At 38.7% G+C, this 17,431-nt stretch overlaps 1 protein-coding gene across 4 annotated transcripts in view; it reads left to right on the forward strand.

Annotated features, from left to right (window-relative positions):
• Positions 1-17,431, forward strand: part of Cltcl1 (clathrin heavy chain like 1) — a 118,816-nt gene that overhangs the window by 75,260 nt on the left and 26,125 nt on the right. For all 4 annotated transcript variants that reach the window (XM_076859710.1, XM_076859866.1, XM_076859788.1 and 1 more), the window contains 5 exons: positions 108-342; positions 2,105-2,227; positions 4,677-4,822; positions 14,297-14,480; positions 15,425-15,617. In XM_076859710.1, coding sequence (XP_076715825.1) covers positions 108-342; positions 2,105-2,227; positions 4,677-4,822; positions 14,297-14,480; positions 15,425-15,617 — 881 coding nt within the window. The remainder of the gene's footprint in view (positions 1-107; positions 343-2,104; positions 2,228-4,676; positions 4,823-14,296; positions 14,481-15,424; positions 15,618-17,431) is intronic.

Consider the following 17,431-nt stretch of genomic DNA (forward strand, 5'->3'; position numbering starts at 1 on the left):
ACTAAAAAAAATTTTTTTAAAAAAGAATCAATCCTCAAAACCCAGGGTTACCCTAGAGATACCTGATCACAGCTTTGAGAGTTTCATAGTATCTACTTTTTTCAAAGGCTCAAATTGCTTCTTCCCTGGCTGGAGTCTCGGATTCATGAAAGCTGTGAAGAGCCTGCCACTCATAATGCACTGGCTAAAATCTACATTGACAGCAACAATAGCCCTGAGCGCTTTTTGAGAGAGAATGCCTACTATGATAGTAGTGTGGTGGGCCAGTACTGTGAGAAGCGGGACCCACATCTGGCCTGCATTGCTTATGAGCGGGGACAGTGTGACCTAGAGCTCATCCAGGTAGGCAGAAAATATACTTGGCTTCCTGTGTCTCTCTGACTTCACAGGGCAGCCTAATAGGGGCTGATTGGGAATTTGTGTACCCAGAGATGATGGGTCTGAAGTTCATTTCCATACATTTAGTTGTTTTATAATTCTGATACCTTTTTGTGATCTCCTTATGTCCTGTTGTATCTGTAGGCTTCACTAGCTCTGAATCTGACCCATCAACCCTCTGCTTACAGTCATTAGTTATCTGGTGACTTGAGGGCAAAATTGAATTTAATCTGATCTGTGGACCACCTCCTTCCCCCCATTGACCCAGCCTGCTTCCCCCTCTTGCAGCCCCACCTGGCATGTCCTGTAGTCCTCCAGTGTCTCCTGTCCTAAGGGCCCTTGTACTGCCCCCTTCTTAGAGTAACTTTTCAGATGCCCTCCCTCACCTGTTCCTAAACCACCTAGCCCTTGCTGCCCCCTCCTTGAAAAACATTCACCAGGTCTTCTGCTTATATCTGCCCAGGCTGGGATGTATGTGTGTGTACTTATGTGTTTAGGGTAAACTGTATAAACTACTACCACTTGACCTACAAATCCAGAAATCTCATGTGGTTGAATCTAGTGTTTTTTCAGCTATAAGCTCATTTGGTCTATTTGTCCTCAGCAGCTCAGGTCTCATAGTATATATATACTCAACAACCAGGTGCGGTGTATATTAGAGTATATGTGAGGAGAGTTGAAGATAAAGAGCTGTTACCAGCTTCTCCTTCTGCCCTAGTTTTTAGACAGAATTGACAGGGATGAGTGAATATAACCACTCACCTGAAAGTCTTGGGGAACTGATTTTATAAAGCTGGGACTTTCATTTGTTTGATACCAGTTAGCCACTTTTTGGCTTAATTTACTCCCTTTTTATTAAGCATAGTTTAATGGCTGCTTAGAGATCTTAGCACTCATCTGTTCCATGAGGTGCTAACCCTTTTAGTAAGGCCAAGTATGCTAGGAAAGAGATACTAATTCAGGACTGCTCTGTTCAAGAGAGGGCTGCAGTATGACTTTAGGGAAGGGCCTCTGTGTGGTTAGCACTTTGCCAGTCCACTTTGGCCTCCTGCCATCCCACACAGGCAGCCCATGTTGCCTTCACATACATACACATATCCCAGCCCTGTGCCTATCAGGATATGTTTTTCCCCAGGATTTAGCAAATGCTTCACATGGTGGAATATCCCAGTGGATAGTCAATAATTTGAAAATCTATTACAATATTCAGAGAAGGATCTCAAAGTTAGTCAATGAAAGCACATTTTAAAGTTTCTGACCTTGAAACATTTCAGTGAATATACTGTTTTATACCAGTTCTAGGTACACAGATGAAACTTTAGAGATGATTTGGAGCTACCTACACTTGAGTTTTTAAATTAAAATTTAATTTAATTTTAATTTTAATTAAAATTAAAAATTGAGTTCCTCAGCTGCACACTACATTTTAAGTGTTCAGGAGTTTTCTGTATTTAATGGTGGTTAATCACACAATAAGGTATAGACATGCCCATAATCACAGAAGGTTCTACAGGCCAGAGACATGACACTTCCCTGTGAGTAATTGCAAACTTAGAGGTGATTGGAGATACTTAATCTCTCTGAGGAGTGCATTATTAATCCTGTGGGTTTCTGCTTATCACTTCTCAAAGCCTTGCCTGAGTCCCAACTGTCCATATAAGTATCAGGGAGAAGGAACTCACTGGGATATACCCTCCTAAGTAGCACATATGTGTATTCATTTCAGGTTTGCAATGAAAATTCTCTGTTCAAAAGTGAGGCCCGCTACCTGGTACGCAGGAAGGATCCAGAGCTGTGGGCCCATGTCCTTGCAGAGACCAACCCATCTAGGAGACACATAATTGACCAGGTGAGACACAGAAAGCAGGTATATGCATGCCTGAATTTTGCCCACTATTCATCTTGTGGGCCAAGTGACTGGTTCGTTGTTATAGTTAAACATATAGCTCTTACAAACCCACTGCCCTGCACAAGTCAGCTTGCCTAGAAAAGGCTTGATTTCCAAGGGTGAATTGACTTGGAGTTGTTTATTAGCTAAGGTTACAGAGTTTGCCTTGTATCTGAAACATGGCTATGCCGCCCCTACAAAAGAATACTTGATGACAGGATCTGCCTGCTAGATCCTGAGGTGTTTTTCCAACTCAGCCCCCTGTTGATATAAGTTGAGTGATTCTCAACATCTAGTCAACCTCATGCCCTTTTGACTATACAGTACCTCCTTGGAGCTGGAATATGGTGCTAGGGTCAGGGTCTTTATTAGGTGTGACCTAGTGGCAAGGGGAAGAAAGATCTGCCTCCACCTCTGGATGAGCTTCCCATACCACCTGTCACAACCTTGCAGACATTAACAGTGTTTCTGTAGTCCTTAGTACAACAAGGCTGCTGAGCATACTGTTGTGGGGTAGCCAAGACCAATGTGGTATTAAAACCCTTATCCAAGTGGCTTCAACCATGAGCATATATTCAATAAAGTCCCAGCCTTACTTGGATACCTAACAACATGCTGGTCAGGTACTTTAAACTCAAGGGCCAGATTTTACCTTATCTCTACTAACTTCCTTATTTTCTGTCTATAGTTCCTTCAAGCCTATGCCATTTTTAAGTAAACTTTTTATTTTGAAACACTTTTAGACTTACAGAAACCCATATTATTTTGAATATTAAGGCAACTTCAGACTTATCAGTCTTGAAATTTGCCTGAAGACTTAATATACTTCATTCAAATCTCCTAAAACTTTGAGCAACAAAGGGCCTGGGACATAGTTCATTTAGATTCCATAAGGATCTATCTCCAAGTTCACAGACATCAGATGTTTCTTTAGGTGTAGTCACCCACCAGATACCCTCATGTTGGTTCTTGAGAAAGCAGCTTTGACACTGCACCAAACTAGAGCCAGCAGGGCCCATGTATCCTTTTTTCTATGTGAAGCTGCTGGGCTAGTCATTATGTCTGCTCTAATTGATCATCTGTAGTCACCTCCTGGTAGGACACTCAACTATAATGCTCCTCTCATGGAGTACATGACAGAGGCAGACTGCTTTTGGTGTCTAAAGGAGAATTTTATACAAATTGCTTAAGGAAGCAGTGAGTGTCCTGAGGTAGCCTTAATTGGGCATCCTGTGTTAATTCAAGTGAAAGGTAGAAATTTATTTTTGCCCTTAAAACAACCTGTGGGTATATATATATTTACACTAAGATTTTCAAGAACTGACAAGTGTCACTGTTGAGATGCCACAAAGTGTGTGTCTTCTTTGGATGGACTTGGTGTGCTGTGCCACAGCGCCCCTCTCCCTCAAGTTTACTCCTTTTGATCACTTGGCTGCTGCAATGGCTCCTTCTCCCTTAACTTCTTAGCATGTTTGTTTGATTGTAAACTACTCAGAGATAGAACTTCCATATTGCATGGTGCCATTGAGTACACAGAGGCCATCTGAGGGGTGCACTGGGGCTCCCTTGAGAGGCTTCTTTTAGTCCTGTTTTGTGGCCAGAGGCATGTCAGCTCTGAGACCTCCCCAGCTGTTTGTTCTTTCTAATTAATACACTGCTGTTTCCTGCCTCTGAGGAACACCAGAAACAGCAAAAATTGTAGATCCCCAAAGTCATTAAAGACCCCTGGTACAAGTGCAAAGAGAACACTGCTAATCTTCTAATTTGCTGTTATCGAGAACACCCACTCTTTGGAAAAGTGTCTTTTTTTCCTGTTTGTTAGTTTTTTGGTAGATGAGTCACTGGTAATTGGATGAGGAGTGGCATGGCCAGTCTTCAGTTGTTTTTTTTTTTTTAGATTGTGGTTCTCAGTGGCTTCTGGTGTCAAGGCTCTATAGCTCCAATTGCATGTGATGCATTCCCTGAAAGTGTACTGTGCCACAGCAGTGACAGTGCCGTCTGTTAGCAAGAAGCTGCTGGAGGCCTCTGCAGTGTCTTCATTAGAGAAACAAGGGCCAAGTTTGTTATGAATGGTGGCCTTACATAAGAAAGGTAACAGTAAATGTGCATTTCAAATATCTACTTAGTACACTGAGTTATTTGCTTTGGAATACACTTAGTGTAATCATTGGAACAGAGATGAAAGTCTGTTGCCCTTTTGTGAGAGAAAAACTAATTGTCAAAGTTGGAAAACAGAATTTTCTAAACTTGACTTTTCTAAGTTCTCTTCCCTTTCTTCCTTGAGAAAACTGCCCATTTTTCTCTGTGTCTGCTCCAGATCATCTTGGAGGAATTTTCCCCTTCTTTTTTACTTCAAAGATAGTCTTGAATTGACTTTAATCAGGTTCTTTCAAATATTTCTTAAAACCAGGTGGTACAAACAGCATTATCAGAAACACAGGATCCTGAAGAGGTTTCAGTCACTGTCAAAGCCTTTATGACAGCTGACCTCCCTAATGAATTGATTGAACTGCTGGAGAAGATTGTTCTGGATAATTCTGTCTTCAGTGAGCACAGGTAATGGTGTGCCGGAGAGGCCACGGCCACGGCTTAATTTAGACATCTTCTCAATAGTCACATTTTGTAATAATCTTGTCTTGCTTCACTCATCCATCAACTACTCCCAGTCAGCCTTTTTACTACCTCCTATGTCTTCAGTTCACCCTTCCCTTATCTTATTTTAATTGTTGCAGGAAGGCTTCATTATTCTAGTTCCCACTGTTCTGTAATCTCAATGCTCAGAGAAGGAAAGCTAACATTTGATGAGAACCTGTGGTTCTCAGTGGCTTCTGTTGTATGTAGCTTCAGCTAGTATGTTGCCACTTTAAAATCATCATCAGAATCTGTCAGGTTGTAATGTGTTCACATTATAAATCCTGGTGTAAAGATTTAATTGTAAGATTTTATAGGCCAGAAAGACTTTCGAAGGCTATGGTATTACAGAAAGGAATGTATGTAAGTTTTATGTTTTTAAATTTGTAAATGCTGCATGGTAAATATGGAATGTGTGATTACTGCATATTTCAATAGAATCATAAGCCCAGATTGAAAGAGAGTACCAGAAAGAAGGCACCCAGAGTACTTAGGTTATTCTACCTTGCTGTCTGACCTACTTCCTTTGATGGTAGGTGTTGGCTTGTGGGTGCTTCAAGATGCTTCCAGATGACTCTGACTCTGCTGCCTCCATGAACACTGCTACTTTTCACAGATGCAGAGAGACTTTCACATTCTTGCTCTTCTTTCTGTGACTATTTCAGTAGACATAAATGAAAACAGCCTGGATTGGCAGTAGTACAGATCAGGTACCTAGAGACTTGGGCAGATCCTGTCACTGGAAAAACTCCAAATTATAGGTGAATTAAAAACAAAAAAAAAAGTTCTGGTGTTAAAAAAAATCAGAAACAGTGTGCAGCAAGTAAATAATGAAGTCTGCAATTAGAAAATAATACTGATGATGATAGCAAGAACTCAAAAAGAACACAGGTTGAGTTTTGCCAAACCCTGTTGAGCCCAGGCTGTGGTTCTCACAATAGGGGACAAGAGACAAAGGCTAAGGGCCTACAAAAGATGTGACATCTAGCCACCAGGCACAATGGCTCACTCCTGTAATTCCTGTGACTTAGGAGCCTGAAACAGGAAGATCACAAGTTCAAGGCCAGCCTTAGCAACATAGCAAGGTCTTTCAAAGATCATCTTGAATTGACTTTAATCCTTAACCTCCCCAATGACTGGTATTAGAGATGAGTTCTACTGCATCGAGCTGTCTCAAAATAAAAATAAAAAGGACTGGAGATGTGGGGATGTGGCTCAGTGGTAAAGTGCCCTTGAGTTAAATCCCCAGTACAAAAAAAAAAAAAAAAAAAAAGATGTGACATCTAATAAAAGGGAAGGGAAAAAAACCCTCCTGAAGACAAAGATAAACTAAGAATTATTTAGCCCTCTGCTGAGAAAGACCAGCCAAATCAAAACAGTAAAGAAGCCAAGCACAGTGGCACATACCTGTAATCCTAATGGCTCAGGAGGCTGAGGCAAGAGGATCACAAGTTCAAGGCCAGCCTCAGCAATTTAGCAAGGCCCTAAGCAACTCAGTGAGACCCTGTCTCTAAATAAAATATAAAAAGCACCATACCTGGGTTCAATACCTGTTGCAAAAAAAAAAAAAAAAAAAAAGCTCTTCTGAATCATAATGCTAGACTACGAGAACAAAACTGACCCCAATAAGCTGGCCCTTTCATGGGTTTTAACAAAAAATTTACTTTCAACAGCATAGTATTAGAAATCTTCAAGTCAAGAATTTTCAGGAAGCATCCTAAAATCTCTGCCAAAGACAAATACAAAGATTTCTAACAGAAAACATTCCAAGAAATAATGAATTCATAATAAAAACATTGACAGGGGCTGGGGTTGTGGTTTAGTGGTAGAGTGCTTGCCTAGCACATGTGAGGCACTGGGTTCCATCCTCAGCACCACATAAAAGATAAATAAATAAAATAAAGGTATTGTGTCCATCTACAATTAAAAAATATTTTTAAAAAATTGACAGAATTCACAGAGGAACAAAGCAACTTTAGTAAAAGCCTACAGTAACAGTAGAATGAGACGTGCAAAAATGTAGACATTGGGATTAACAAGCATAGAATGTAAAATTACATGTAAATTTTTTCCCTCAATACAGGGAATTGAACTCAGATGTACTTTATCACTGGGTTATATCCCCAAACCTTTTTTTATTTTTTTACTTTGAGATAGAATCTTTCATTCTTTACCAAGTCCGGCCTCAAACTTGCCATCCTTCTACCTCAGACTCCCCAGTAGCTAGAATTACAGGCATGCAATCAATACCACATCCAGCTATCTGTAAAGTTTTTAAATATCAAAAAATGATCAAGCAGATTTTTCAAAGGACCAACTAACTGAGACACACACACATTTATTTTGAAGTAAACCTCAGTGTGTTTAGCACCATTACAGAATAAATGTTTGGGGAGATAGATTTGAAGAAAATATACAAGTATAGCCAAAAAAGTATGAAAAGAAAACGTGAAAAGGTTTAAGAGATGCAGAGGTTGAAAGGAAATCTAGTCAGAACATCAGAAAAAGCCTAGAATGAAAGATGCTATTTGCAGGGAAAGAATTATGGTGATTTTACAAAATTGACAAGATTATAGCTTTCCAATTTAGGAAGCTCAATAGATCAGATCCTGAGGAGAAAAAAAATTTTTTTTTTTGCACTGGGAATTAAACCAAGAGGCATTTTATTACTGAGCTGCATCTTATCCCTTTTTATTGTATTTTGATACAGGGTCTTGCTAAGTTTCCTATGCTGGTCTTGGACTTGCTATCCTGCCTTAGCCTCCCCAATGGCTGGTATTAGAGATGAGCTCTATCGCACCCAGCTAAAAAAAAAATTGTATGCCTAGCTTGTGCAAGGCCCTGGGTTTGATTCCTAGCATCACACACATAAAAAGTAACTATCAACTTAGAACTGTATACTTTTATAAATTAAGATAAAGGTAAAATAGAGGTCTCTTTATATAGACTTAATGAAAAACTTTGTGAATAACAGATCTACGCTAAAGGAAATACTAACAAGTGTCTTTTAGGCAGAAGGAAGCAGTCCCATGTGGGGATAAGAAGGAACAAAGAGGGGCTGGGGTTGTGGCTCAGCAGTAGAGCTCTCGCCTAGCACATGCGAGGCCCTGGGTTCGATCTGCAGCACCATATAAAAATAAATAAATAAAGATATTGTGTCCAACTAAAAAATAAATATTTTTTAAAAAAAGAAGGAACAAAGAGCAAAATAGTATTGACTATATAAAGAAAAAAAATCATGTGGTAGAAAAAAGGGAATAAAAATTGATAATAGCTTGAATATAAGTTGGTAGGTAATATTTTAGGGTCCTTTTAAAGATAAATATAATAACTAACTTTAGTCTTTTATGAGTTAATTATTCATGTTAAAATTTCAAGCAGAACCATGAAAAGACCAGAGTACCTAACTTCTAAACTAGTTGAAGAATGAAAAAAATGGAATGAGAAAATTATCAATCTAGCCAAGTGCAGTGGTGCATGCCTCTAATCCCAGAAACTCAGAAGACTGAGGCAGGAGGATTGCAGTTTCAACCTCAACTTCAGCAACTTAGCAAGACCCTGTCCCTAATTTAAAAAAAAAAAAAAAAGAACTGGGGATATATCTCTGTGGTAAATCACCCCTGAGATTCAATAACCAGTACTGAAAAAAATAAAAGAAAATTATCAACCAAAAAGAAGGCTAAGAAAGGAGATGAAGAAAAAAGAAAAGGTAGGAACACATTACAAAGATAAAATGAAACGGTAATCCCCAGAACTACCAAAAAAGAAGAAGAAAAAAAGGGATGGTAGAAGTAAATCTACATATGGCAGTAATTATATTAAGTGTAAATGAATCACATATTACAAATACAAGACTTCAGATGCTCCAAATTAGATAAAGAAACAAAACCATGAACATACTGTTGGTAAAACATAAGGGAGTCAAAAATAAAAGAATGAAAAAATAATATGCCAAACCCAAAAACACTTGTATATATACGTTATATTAATAATACATAAAATAGACCTTAAAGTAAAAAGCATTATTGATGTAAAGAGGGCCAAGTGCATAATGATGAAAGATTTCATCGTCAGGAAGATTATTCCAAACATATGCAATTAATAATACAACCTCAAAATATAAGGAAACAGAAATTGATAGCTATAAGGAGAAAAGCAAGTTCATCATATATAGGTAAATATTAATATACCTCTCCAAGTAGTGATAGAACAATTAAATTTTAAAAAATAAATATATTAAAAGGATCCTGTGTTCAAAAGAAAAAGTATATATATATATAAAAAACACAAGAGTAAATGTATTTTGAAGTAAATATAACTGTTGACAGTTAATTGCATTCTAAGTTTGCTTAAATGAATTTACATATAATTGAATTATAATTCAATAAGTAGACAGGCTTATTAGAGAAAAAAACAACCAGAAGACAGTTAAGAACAAAGTGAACTTCTACAGTCCTTTTCACTCAGCCATGGTTAACAGCCTGGTGTAATTCATGATCAGAAGACCCTGACTAAAGACATCAGTTTTACCCATATCAGTCAAATCTGATGCAATGCCAGTAATCCCTATTTATTTACTTAAGGAACTTTATATATATAAAAGCCAAAAATAGTCAAGATCCTACTAAAACAAATAATTAATTACCCAAGAGGTCAAAATGGGTGTTAGGGTGGTAAAGTACTAATCCTAATCTACAATTACTGTAAAACTAAAGAAGGCATAATGATTTTGGCAAAGAAAGGGAGAAATAGACCATTATAATAGAATGAAGAGCCTTCCAGGAGAATTGCAAGTTCAAGACCAGCCTCAGCAACTTAGCAAGACCCTGTCTCAAAATTTAAAAGGGCTAGGGATATTACTAAGTGGTAAAGCTCCTGTGGATTCAAATCCCACGACCAAAAAATAAAAAAAGTAATAGCTGGGTGTAGAGGCACTTTAATCCCAGTGATGCAGGAGACTGAAGCAAGAGGATTGTAAATTTGAGGCCAACCTTGGAAATTTAGGGAGATTTCTGACTCAAAATAAAAGGACTGGGAATGCAGCTCAGAGGCAGAATGCCCCTGGGTTCACTCTCCAGTCCTCTGGCCCCCACCCCTGCCGGAAAAAAAGAAAAAGAGCTATAGATACCTACATATTATTTAAAATGTGTATTTGTAACCAAGCTGGCAATGTAGATGGAAACAAACTTTTCAATAAATAGTTGGGTTATCTAGTTGGAAAATATTTTTTAAATATTTAAATCTTTCATATTATGAAAACATTAAAGATAAAATGCAAAACTATAACATTATTACCTTTCATATTTGAAGAGTATTTATGATCTAATAAGTTATTTAGCCAGTCACACATAAAAAAATCATAAATCTTTAGTGAAAAACCAGTAGGACTATTAAGAACTTTTATCATAAAGATAAGGGAAAATATAAATGGAAGGAAGACATTTGCAGCAGATTCAATGAGAGAAAAACATAAGCAACCCAATTTAAAAAAAAATAGAGTTCTCAACAGGCCGTTTAATGAGAGGAAAGACATCTAGTGAATATCAGGCAAGAATTAAGCCTCAATAGCCATAAAGGAATTACAGGGTGAGGCCACACTACATCATCCTTTGCTTCTGCCAGAGCAGTGGGAGTCTAGCTTTCCTGATCAGCACTGATGAGGATGTAAAGTAACTGGCCCTCTTACATGCCCATGCTGGGAATGCTCATTACACTCAGAAAGTAGTTTGGTGGCAGAAGCAGCATCTACCCAGCAACTTCCTTTCTTGGTTACAAACCCTAAAGGAACTCAGTTCACATGTATTAGAGAACATGTGCAAGACTACTTAAAGGAATATGGTTTCCAGTAGCAAAAATCTTAGAGCAATTTGGAAAACCATCAATAGATAGATTTTGGTATAGTCATAAATTAGCATACCAAGTAGCAGTAGAAAATGAATACTATACACTGCATGGATGATTTTTTTTTTCAGTAGCTAGGATTGAACTCAGGGGCACTTACCCACTGAGCCATATACCCAGCACTATTTTGTATTTTATTTATAGATAGGCTCACTGAATTGCTTAGCACCTTGATTTTTCTGAGGCTGGCTTTGAACTTGCAATCCTCCTGTCTCAGCCTCCCAAGTCACTGGGATTATAAGTATGCGCAACTGCGCCCAGCTGCATGAATGAATCTTAAGAACTAACTTTAGCTTTATTTATTTATTTTTCTTTCTTTTCTTTTTCTTTTTCTTTTAATCACCATACAGTAAAATTGACCAAGAGTTGGGATTATGTATAGTACTAGGAATTTTAACACTTGTATAGATTCATATGACTACCACAATCAGGATGCAGAATAGTATCATCACCTTCAACTCTGTGCTAGCCACCTTGTATAGTTACACTTCTCTTCAACCTCCAGCTTCTAACACCTGGCAACCACCCATCGCTCTTGTTTTGCCTTCTCCAGAATGTCATATAAATAGAATCACACAGTATGTACTCTTTTGAGACTGGCTTTTTCACTCAGCATAATGTCCTTCAGATTCATCCAAGATATTGTGTGCATCAGTAGTTTATTTTTTTAATTGCTGAATGATATTTTGTTATATGAATGTACCATAGTTTGTTTAACTGTTCACCCACTGAAGGACATTTGAGTTGTTTTCAGTTGGGGTAAATATGAATACATTTGTGTCCAGGTTTTATACCCAGTAATCACTGGGTCGTCTGCTTTGTGTGTGTTTAACTGTTTAAGAAACTGCCAAACTGTTGTTTTCCAGAATGGCTGTAACATTTTGCATTCCCACCAGCAATATGTGAGAGTTCCAGTTGCTCTGAGTCTTCACCAGCACTTGGTATTATCAGTGTTTTTTATTTTAGCCATTTTAATAAGTATATAGTAGCATATCATTGTGGGGTTGTTTTTTGTTTGTTTGTTTGTTTTTGAAGAGTTTTACCCATTCTTTAATATTCATTGAAATACAAAATATGTTTTTTGAATTTTCAAAATAAAACTAATATATTTTTTCTGTCCATTTTCATGTAAATTAACCTCAAAATTACTCCCAATGCAACTGACATAGATCAATGGAGCAGAATAGAGAGTACAGAAATAATCTATAGAATATGATCAATTGACTTTTGACAAAAGGCCAGAGCAATTGAGTATGAAAAATTGCTCTTAAAAAAGTTGTGCTCAAAGTAACTTCATGATTAGAATTCTGTATTTTTCCTATAAAATTAATCTTTTCTCATTTTCAAATGTAGAATGGTATATTACCATTTAGAAATATTTCCTGTACTTGGATTTATTGGTAACTGTATTATTGTGGTTTTAATTTGCATTTCCCTAATGGCTAAAGATGCTGAACAATTTTTATGTGCTTATTTAACATCCACATATCCTTCTTGGTGAAATGTTACTTCGAATCTTTTTCAGTTGGGTTGATTTTTTTTTTCAGTTTGAGAGTTTCAAGCCCTTTATTAAATGTAATTTAACGTATATTTTTCTTACTCTGTAATTCCCCTGTTTGTTCTCTTAGAGTTGTGATGGGAATTAAACCTAGAGTCTGGTGCTTGCTAACCAAGTGCTGTACCACTGAGCTGTCTCAACAGCCAGTTTTAATTTTGACAAAGTCCAATTCATGAACTTTTTAAAATTTTTTTTTAGTTGTTGGTGAACATAATATCTTTATTTAATTATTTTTATGTGGTGCTGAGGATCAAATCCAGTGTCTCACACGTGCAGGGCAGGTGCTCTACCACTGAGCTATAGCCCCAGCCCAAGTCAAAAACTTTTGGGGGGCTGTAATTTGGTGTTAAATTTAAGAATTCTGTGCCTAATCCCAGATCAGAAAGATATTTTCCCTGTGTTTCTTCTAAAAGTTGAGTATTTTTTCATTTTATAATATAGTTCTATGGTCTAATATCCAATAAGGTATAATGTTTAGGGTGAGGTTCATCTTTTTACATATGACTATTCAGTCATTCCAGCATTATTTATTGACTATTGTCCTATCTCTGTTGAAGTGCTTTTGCATCTTTTGTCAAAAATCAGTTGATCAGGGCTGGGGCTATGCCTCAGCAGTAGAGCACTTGCCTAGCGCGTGTGAGGCCATGGGTTCCATCCTCAGCACCACATAAAAATAAATAGATAAAATAATGGTATTGTGTCCAACTACAACTAAAAATAATTATTAAAAAAATCAGTTGATCGGGTAGTATGATTCCCTCAGCTTCATTTTTTTTTCAAAATTGTTTTAGCTATTCCAATTCCTAGAATAAGCTTGTGAGTTTACAAGAAAATCTGCTGAGAATTTGATTGGAATTTCATGAAATCTGTGTACCAATTTAGGGGAAATTTACATCTTTTACTGTAGAGAGTCTATGAAAGCAGTATGTCTCTCCATTTATTAAATAGTTCATTGCTTTCTTCAAGTTATAGTTTTTGACATACAGATTATGTACATGTTTTATTAAATATTTCTAAATATTCCACAGTTTTAGAGCTATGAAATAGTTTGTTGTGGAATTTTTAACTTAACAATTGTATATCACTAAACATTGCTCATATATAGAAATATAGTTAATTTTTGTATGTTGACTTTATATTCTACAACCTTGCCAAACATTAATTTGGGGGATTTTTTTTATAGATTCAAATGAGATCTTTAAAAATCAATCATGCAAATTGGGACAGTTTTATTTCTTCCTGATCTAGATGCTTTCATATCATTTTATGCTTTGAATTAAACCTCCTGTATAATGTTAAAGAGAAGTGGTAGAAGTGGACATCCTTGTCTTGTTCCTGATCCTAGAAGAAAGCATCCAATGTCTCACTATTACTGATAATGTTAGTTCTGAGATTTGGTTGATGTCCTTCATTAGACTGAAGAAGTTCCTTTCTATTTTTTGTTGAGAATTTTTATCACTAACAGTTACTGGATTTTGTCACATGCTTTTTCTGAATCATTTGATAATGATCTTGTGGTATTTTTTTTAGTTTCTTGATATGTAATGCATTACATTGATTTTTTTCACGTTTTTGTGAAAAAATTACCTGTATTATTTAGGAGTGTAGAAGATGTGGTAAAACTATAAAGGATCACAAAGCAGTAGACACCATTAAGAAGATTGTTACCTTTGAAGTGGGGAACAGATGCTGGGCTCCTATGAAGGCAGAGCCACCCTCACAGTAACTGCCCATGTTGATTCTCTTAGTGGTGCTTTCGCAAGACATTGCCATATTATTTCTCTTTAGACTCCATTTGCTGCACAAATATTCTATTGCATCTACTTATCAATCATGTATGTGTATTAGTTACTTTTTTAAAAAAAAAAAAGTTAGGCATCTTGGTCTGCTGTGTGGGGCCTTCATTCCTGGGCATCATGCTGAGCACTTCCTCTTCTCAGGAATCTCCAGAATCTGCTGATCCTGACTGCCATCAAGGCAGATCGAACACGGGTCATGGAGTATATCAGCTGCCTGGACAACTATGATGCTGCAGACATCGCAAGCATTGCCGTCAGTAGTGTGCTGTACGAGGAGGCCTTCACCATCTTCTACAAGTTTGGTGTGAATGCCTCAGCGATCCAGGTGGGCTGCTGCAGGCATGTTGTCTTAAGCCCATGCTGTGTTGCACTGCATGATTCATCTCAGGGCCTTGTCATTCACAGAGGGTATCAGACATTCAGGTCATCCAGTGTATCTCTTGGATGCTTGTACTTCTCTCTGCTCTTCCCAGCCTGTCATCTCCTTGCCTTCACCTTCTCTGCTGTTATTCCTTCTGCTCCATGGCACTCTTCTGGACTTAGGTACCTACGGTACTGAGGTCAGCCCTGGTGACTTGGGTGTTTGATTTTTGGAGGTTCTCATACCTTAGCTTTTTACCACCATCGTGCTTCATCTCCCTATGCTCCCAAGTTACAGGAACCATTCGGTATCTAAGGTTAAGCTCCCAGAGCAATCCTTCCAGCCCTTTCTGCCTATCCTTCCACCAAAGTACCCATCTTCCCTGTGAGACTTTATTTTAGATTTTTTGTAGTGCTATGCATCTAGGCTAGTGCCTCACACATGGAAAGCAAGTGCTCTACCACTGAGCTACATCCCCAGTCCTCTTTTATGGTTTTATCTCCAAATCAATTATAAATCACAGGACATATCGCTGTAATTACTCCTTTTACAAATATTCTTCACTTTTCTTGCCTCTTCCTTTACCATTCTTCTATACTTGCCTGTGAATCTTATGATCTGAAAGCTGAGGCTGACCTCGAATATACAGTCCTTCTGCGTCAATGGGATTACAGGCACGCACCACAACATTTCCATTTCTTTATACCTTTCTATTAGAATGTCTCTTCTCTGTCTAGGACCACCCCCTAATCCACCAACTCTTATCTTTTCATCAGTTCACTCATCTAGTGTCCAGCTGTGTTGAAATGGTCATGCAACTCTAGGCAGAATAGGCAACCAAACAGATTTTTCTGCACTTTGGAGCTGACTAGGTGTTGTGGCAAAGCAAGTCCTCTTGTAACCTCTAGGTTCTGATTGAGAATATTGGAAACCTAGACCGAGCATACGAGTTTGCAGAAAAATGCAATGAGCCTGCTGTGTGGAGTCAGCTGGCCCAAGCACAGCTTCAGAAGGACTTGGTGAAGGAAGCCATCGACTCCTACATCAGAGCAGATGACCCTACCTCTTACCTGGAAGTTGTTCAGGCCGCCACCAAGAGCAGTAAGTAAATTCCCATTCCAGGGGCACTTTTTATCACTGGTGTGAAACCTGACTGAGACAAGAAGTTGAAGAGCTTCTCAGGAATATCTGTGTATTATGCATCCAGATATAAGAGTCTGAGATTAGTAATACTCTGTTAATGACACTAGCTTTCCAGACTGTTGCCCCCTTTTTTTTTTTAACAAGGTTAGGCAGCTTCAGCATTATAGATGATCACTTTGTAATTTTTTTTTAAATTTTAATATTTATTTTTTAGTTATCGGTGGACACAACATCTTTGTCTGTATGTGGTGCTGAGGATCGAACCCGGGCCGCACGCATGCCAGGCGAGCGCGCTACCGCTTGAGCCACATCCCCAGCCCCCCACTGTTGTAATTTTAAGGTCACTGACTTATGCTCACTTTCCTGGTTATCTGGTGTATCTAGTTTTTGGTGGCACTGACCTCTCCAGGGACTAGAATTAACATCCTGCCCCCTCGTAACATTTTTGCAAGGTTCCAGTTCCCAGGGGTAGCTTGCTTGTGGCACTTACCCCCTTCCCTTTCTTCCTCCTGGAGTAGGGCTCTGCTTATGGGTACAGCTAAGACCTTTTAGACATTTCCTGGAGCCTGAGCTCTCCATGAGACATAATGGAGAGGGCAAATATGTCTGACTGAGGGCAGAATGGGAGGAACTAAGCCCCTATTTAAAATGATCAGCTCTGGGCACCGGGCAGGGCGGCCTCTTTGTTGTATGGGAGTGCTGGATTAGGCCGGTGGTGGAGAGCAGCACCATGTCCTGGTCAACGGGGTGAAGAGCTCATACTTGAAGCAAGTATGAGGAGCCAAGTTGAGACACGCCATGCTGTCATGAAGCTATTGGAGCAGGCACATGCTCCCAGGCTCAGAGACACCTGAATCCCAGTCTGCACCTCAAAGATTGGACCTGGTAGGCAGAATAGTGCCCCAAGCCTGGGTGCTGGCTCACTGAAGACTCCATGATTGAGGAGTTGGAGTGGCCTGTAGGGGAGCACAGAGAGGCACCGCGCAGCCAGCACTACCAGTGAAAGATGTATAAGAAAACCCTAACAGGGGGCTGGGGATGTGGCTCAAGTGGTAGCGCGCTCGCTTGGCATGCGTGCGGCCCGGGTTCGATCCTCAGCACCACATACATAAAAGATGTTGTGTCTGCCAAGTACTAAAAAAATAAATATTAAAATTCTCTCTTTCTCCCTTCTTTCTCACTCTCTCTCACTCTTTCTTTAAAAAAAAAAAAAAAAAGAAAGAAAACCCTAACAAAAAACCAGAGCAAAAGAGAATGACAAATTACCCCAGCATAATTTGCTAGAGGAAATAGGAAAGCAAGTCAGAAGTCCCCAAAGATTATCCAGTAAATTAAAACAAGCACCTGTTTTCTCTTTATGGCTGGGGAGAAAGAAAAATGAACACCGGAAGCCAGAAGACATGTCAGTGTGTGTGCACAGGTGCATGAGATTTACAAATCAGCTTTATAAGCCAAGAAAAAGAGGAAGGTGGACAACAGGAAGGTGGAGGTCCCCTCTGCAGAGAGACAGTGGGTGATGGAGTACATACACCCCACTACTCGGCAAAAGCTTAGACATGTGCCTCCTAAAAAGTTGACCAAGGGACAAGATTGTCCATGAACACTAAAAAGGACAGAGACCATCCATCACACAAGGTCTGGAACAGCCAGAAGACTATTGTGCGGATGAATTTTGTCACCTACCTCAGCAGTAGAGCAGAATGTTGAAGCCATAACACTTAGTTGCTTGTGAAGACAAGCCCCCAGACCCTGTTATTCCTTTTTGTAAAAAG

The sequence above is a fragment of the Callospermophilus lateralis genome, chromosome 1, assembly GCF_048772815.1.
Source record: "Callospermophilus lateralis isolate mCalLat2 chromosome 1, mCalLat2.hap1, whole genome shotgun sequence".
NCBI classification, from domain to species: domain Eukaryota; kingdom Metazoa; phylum Chordata; class Mammalia; order Rodentia; family Sciuridae; genus Callospermophilus; species Callospermophilus lateralis.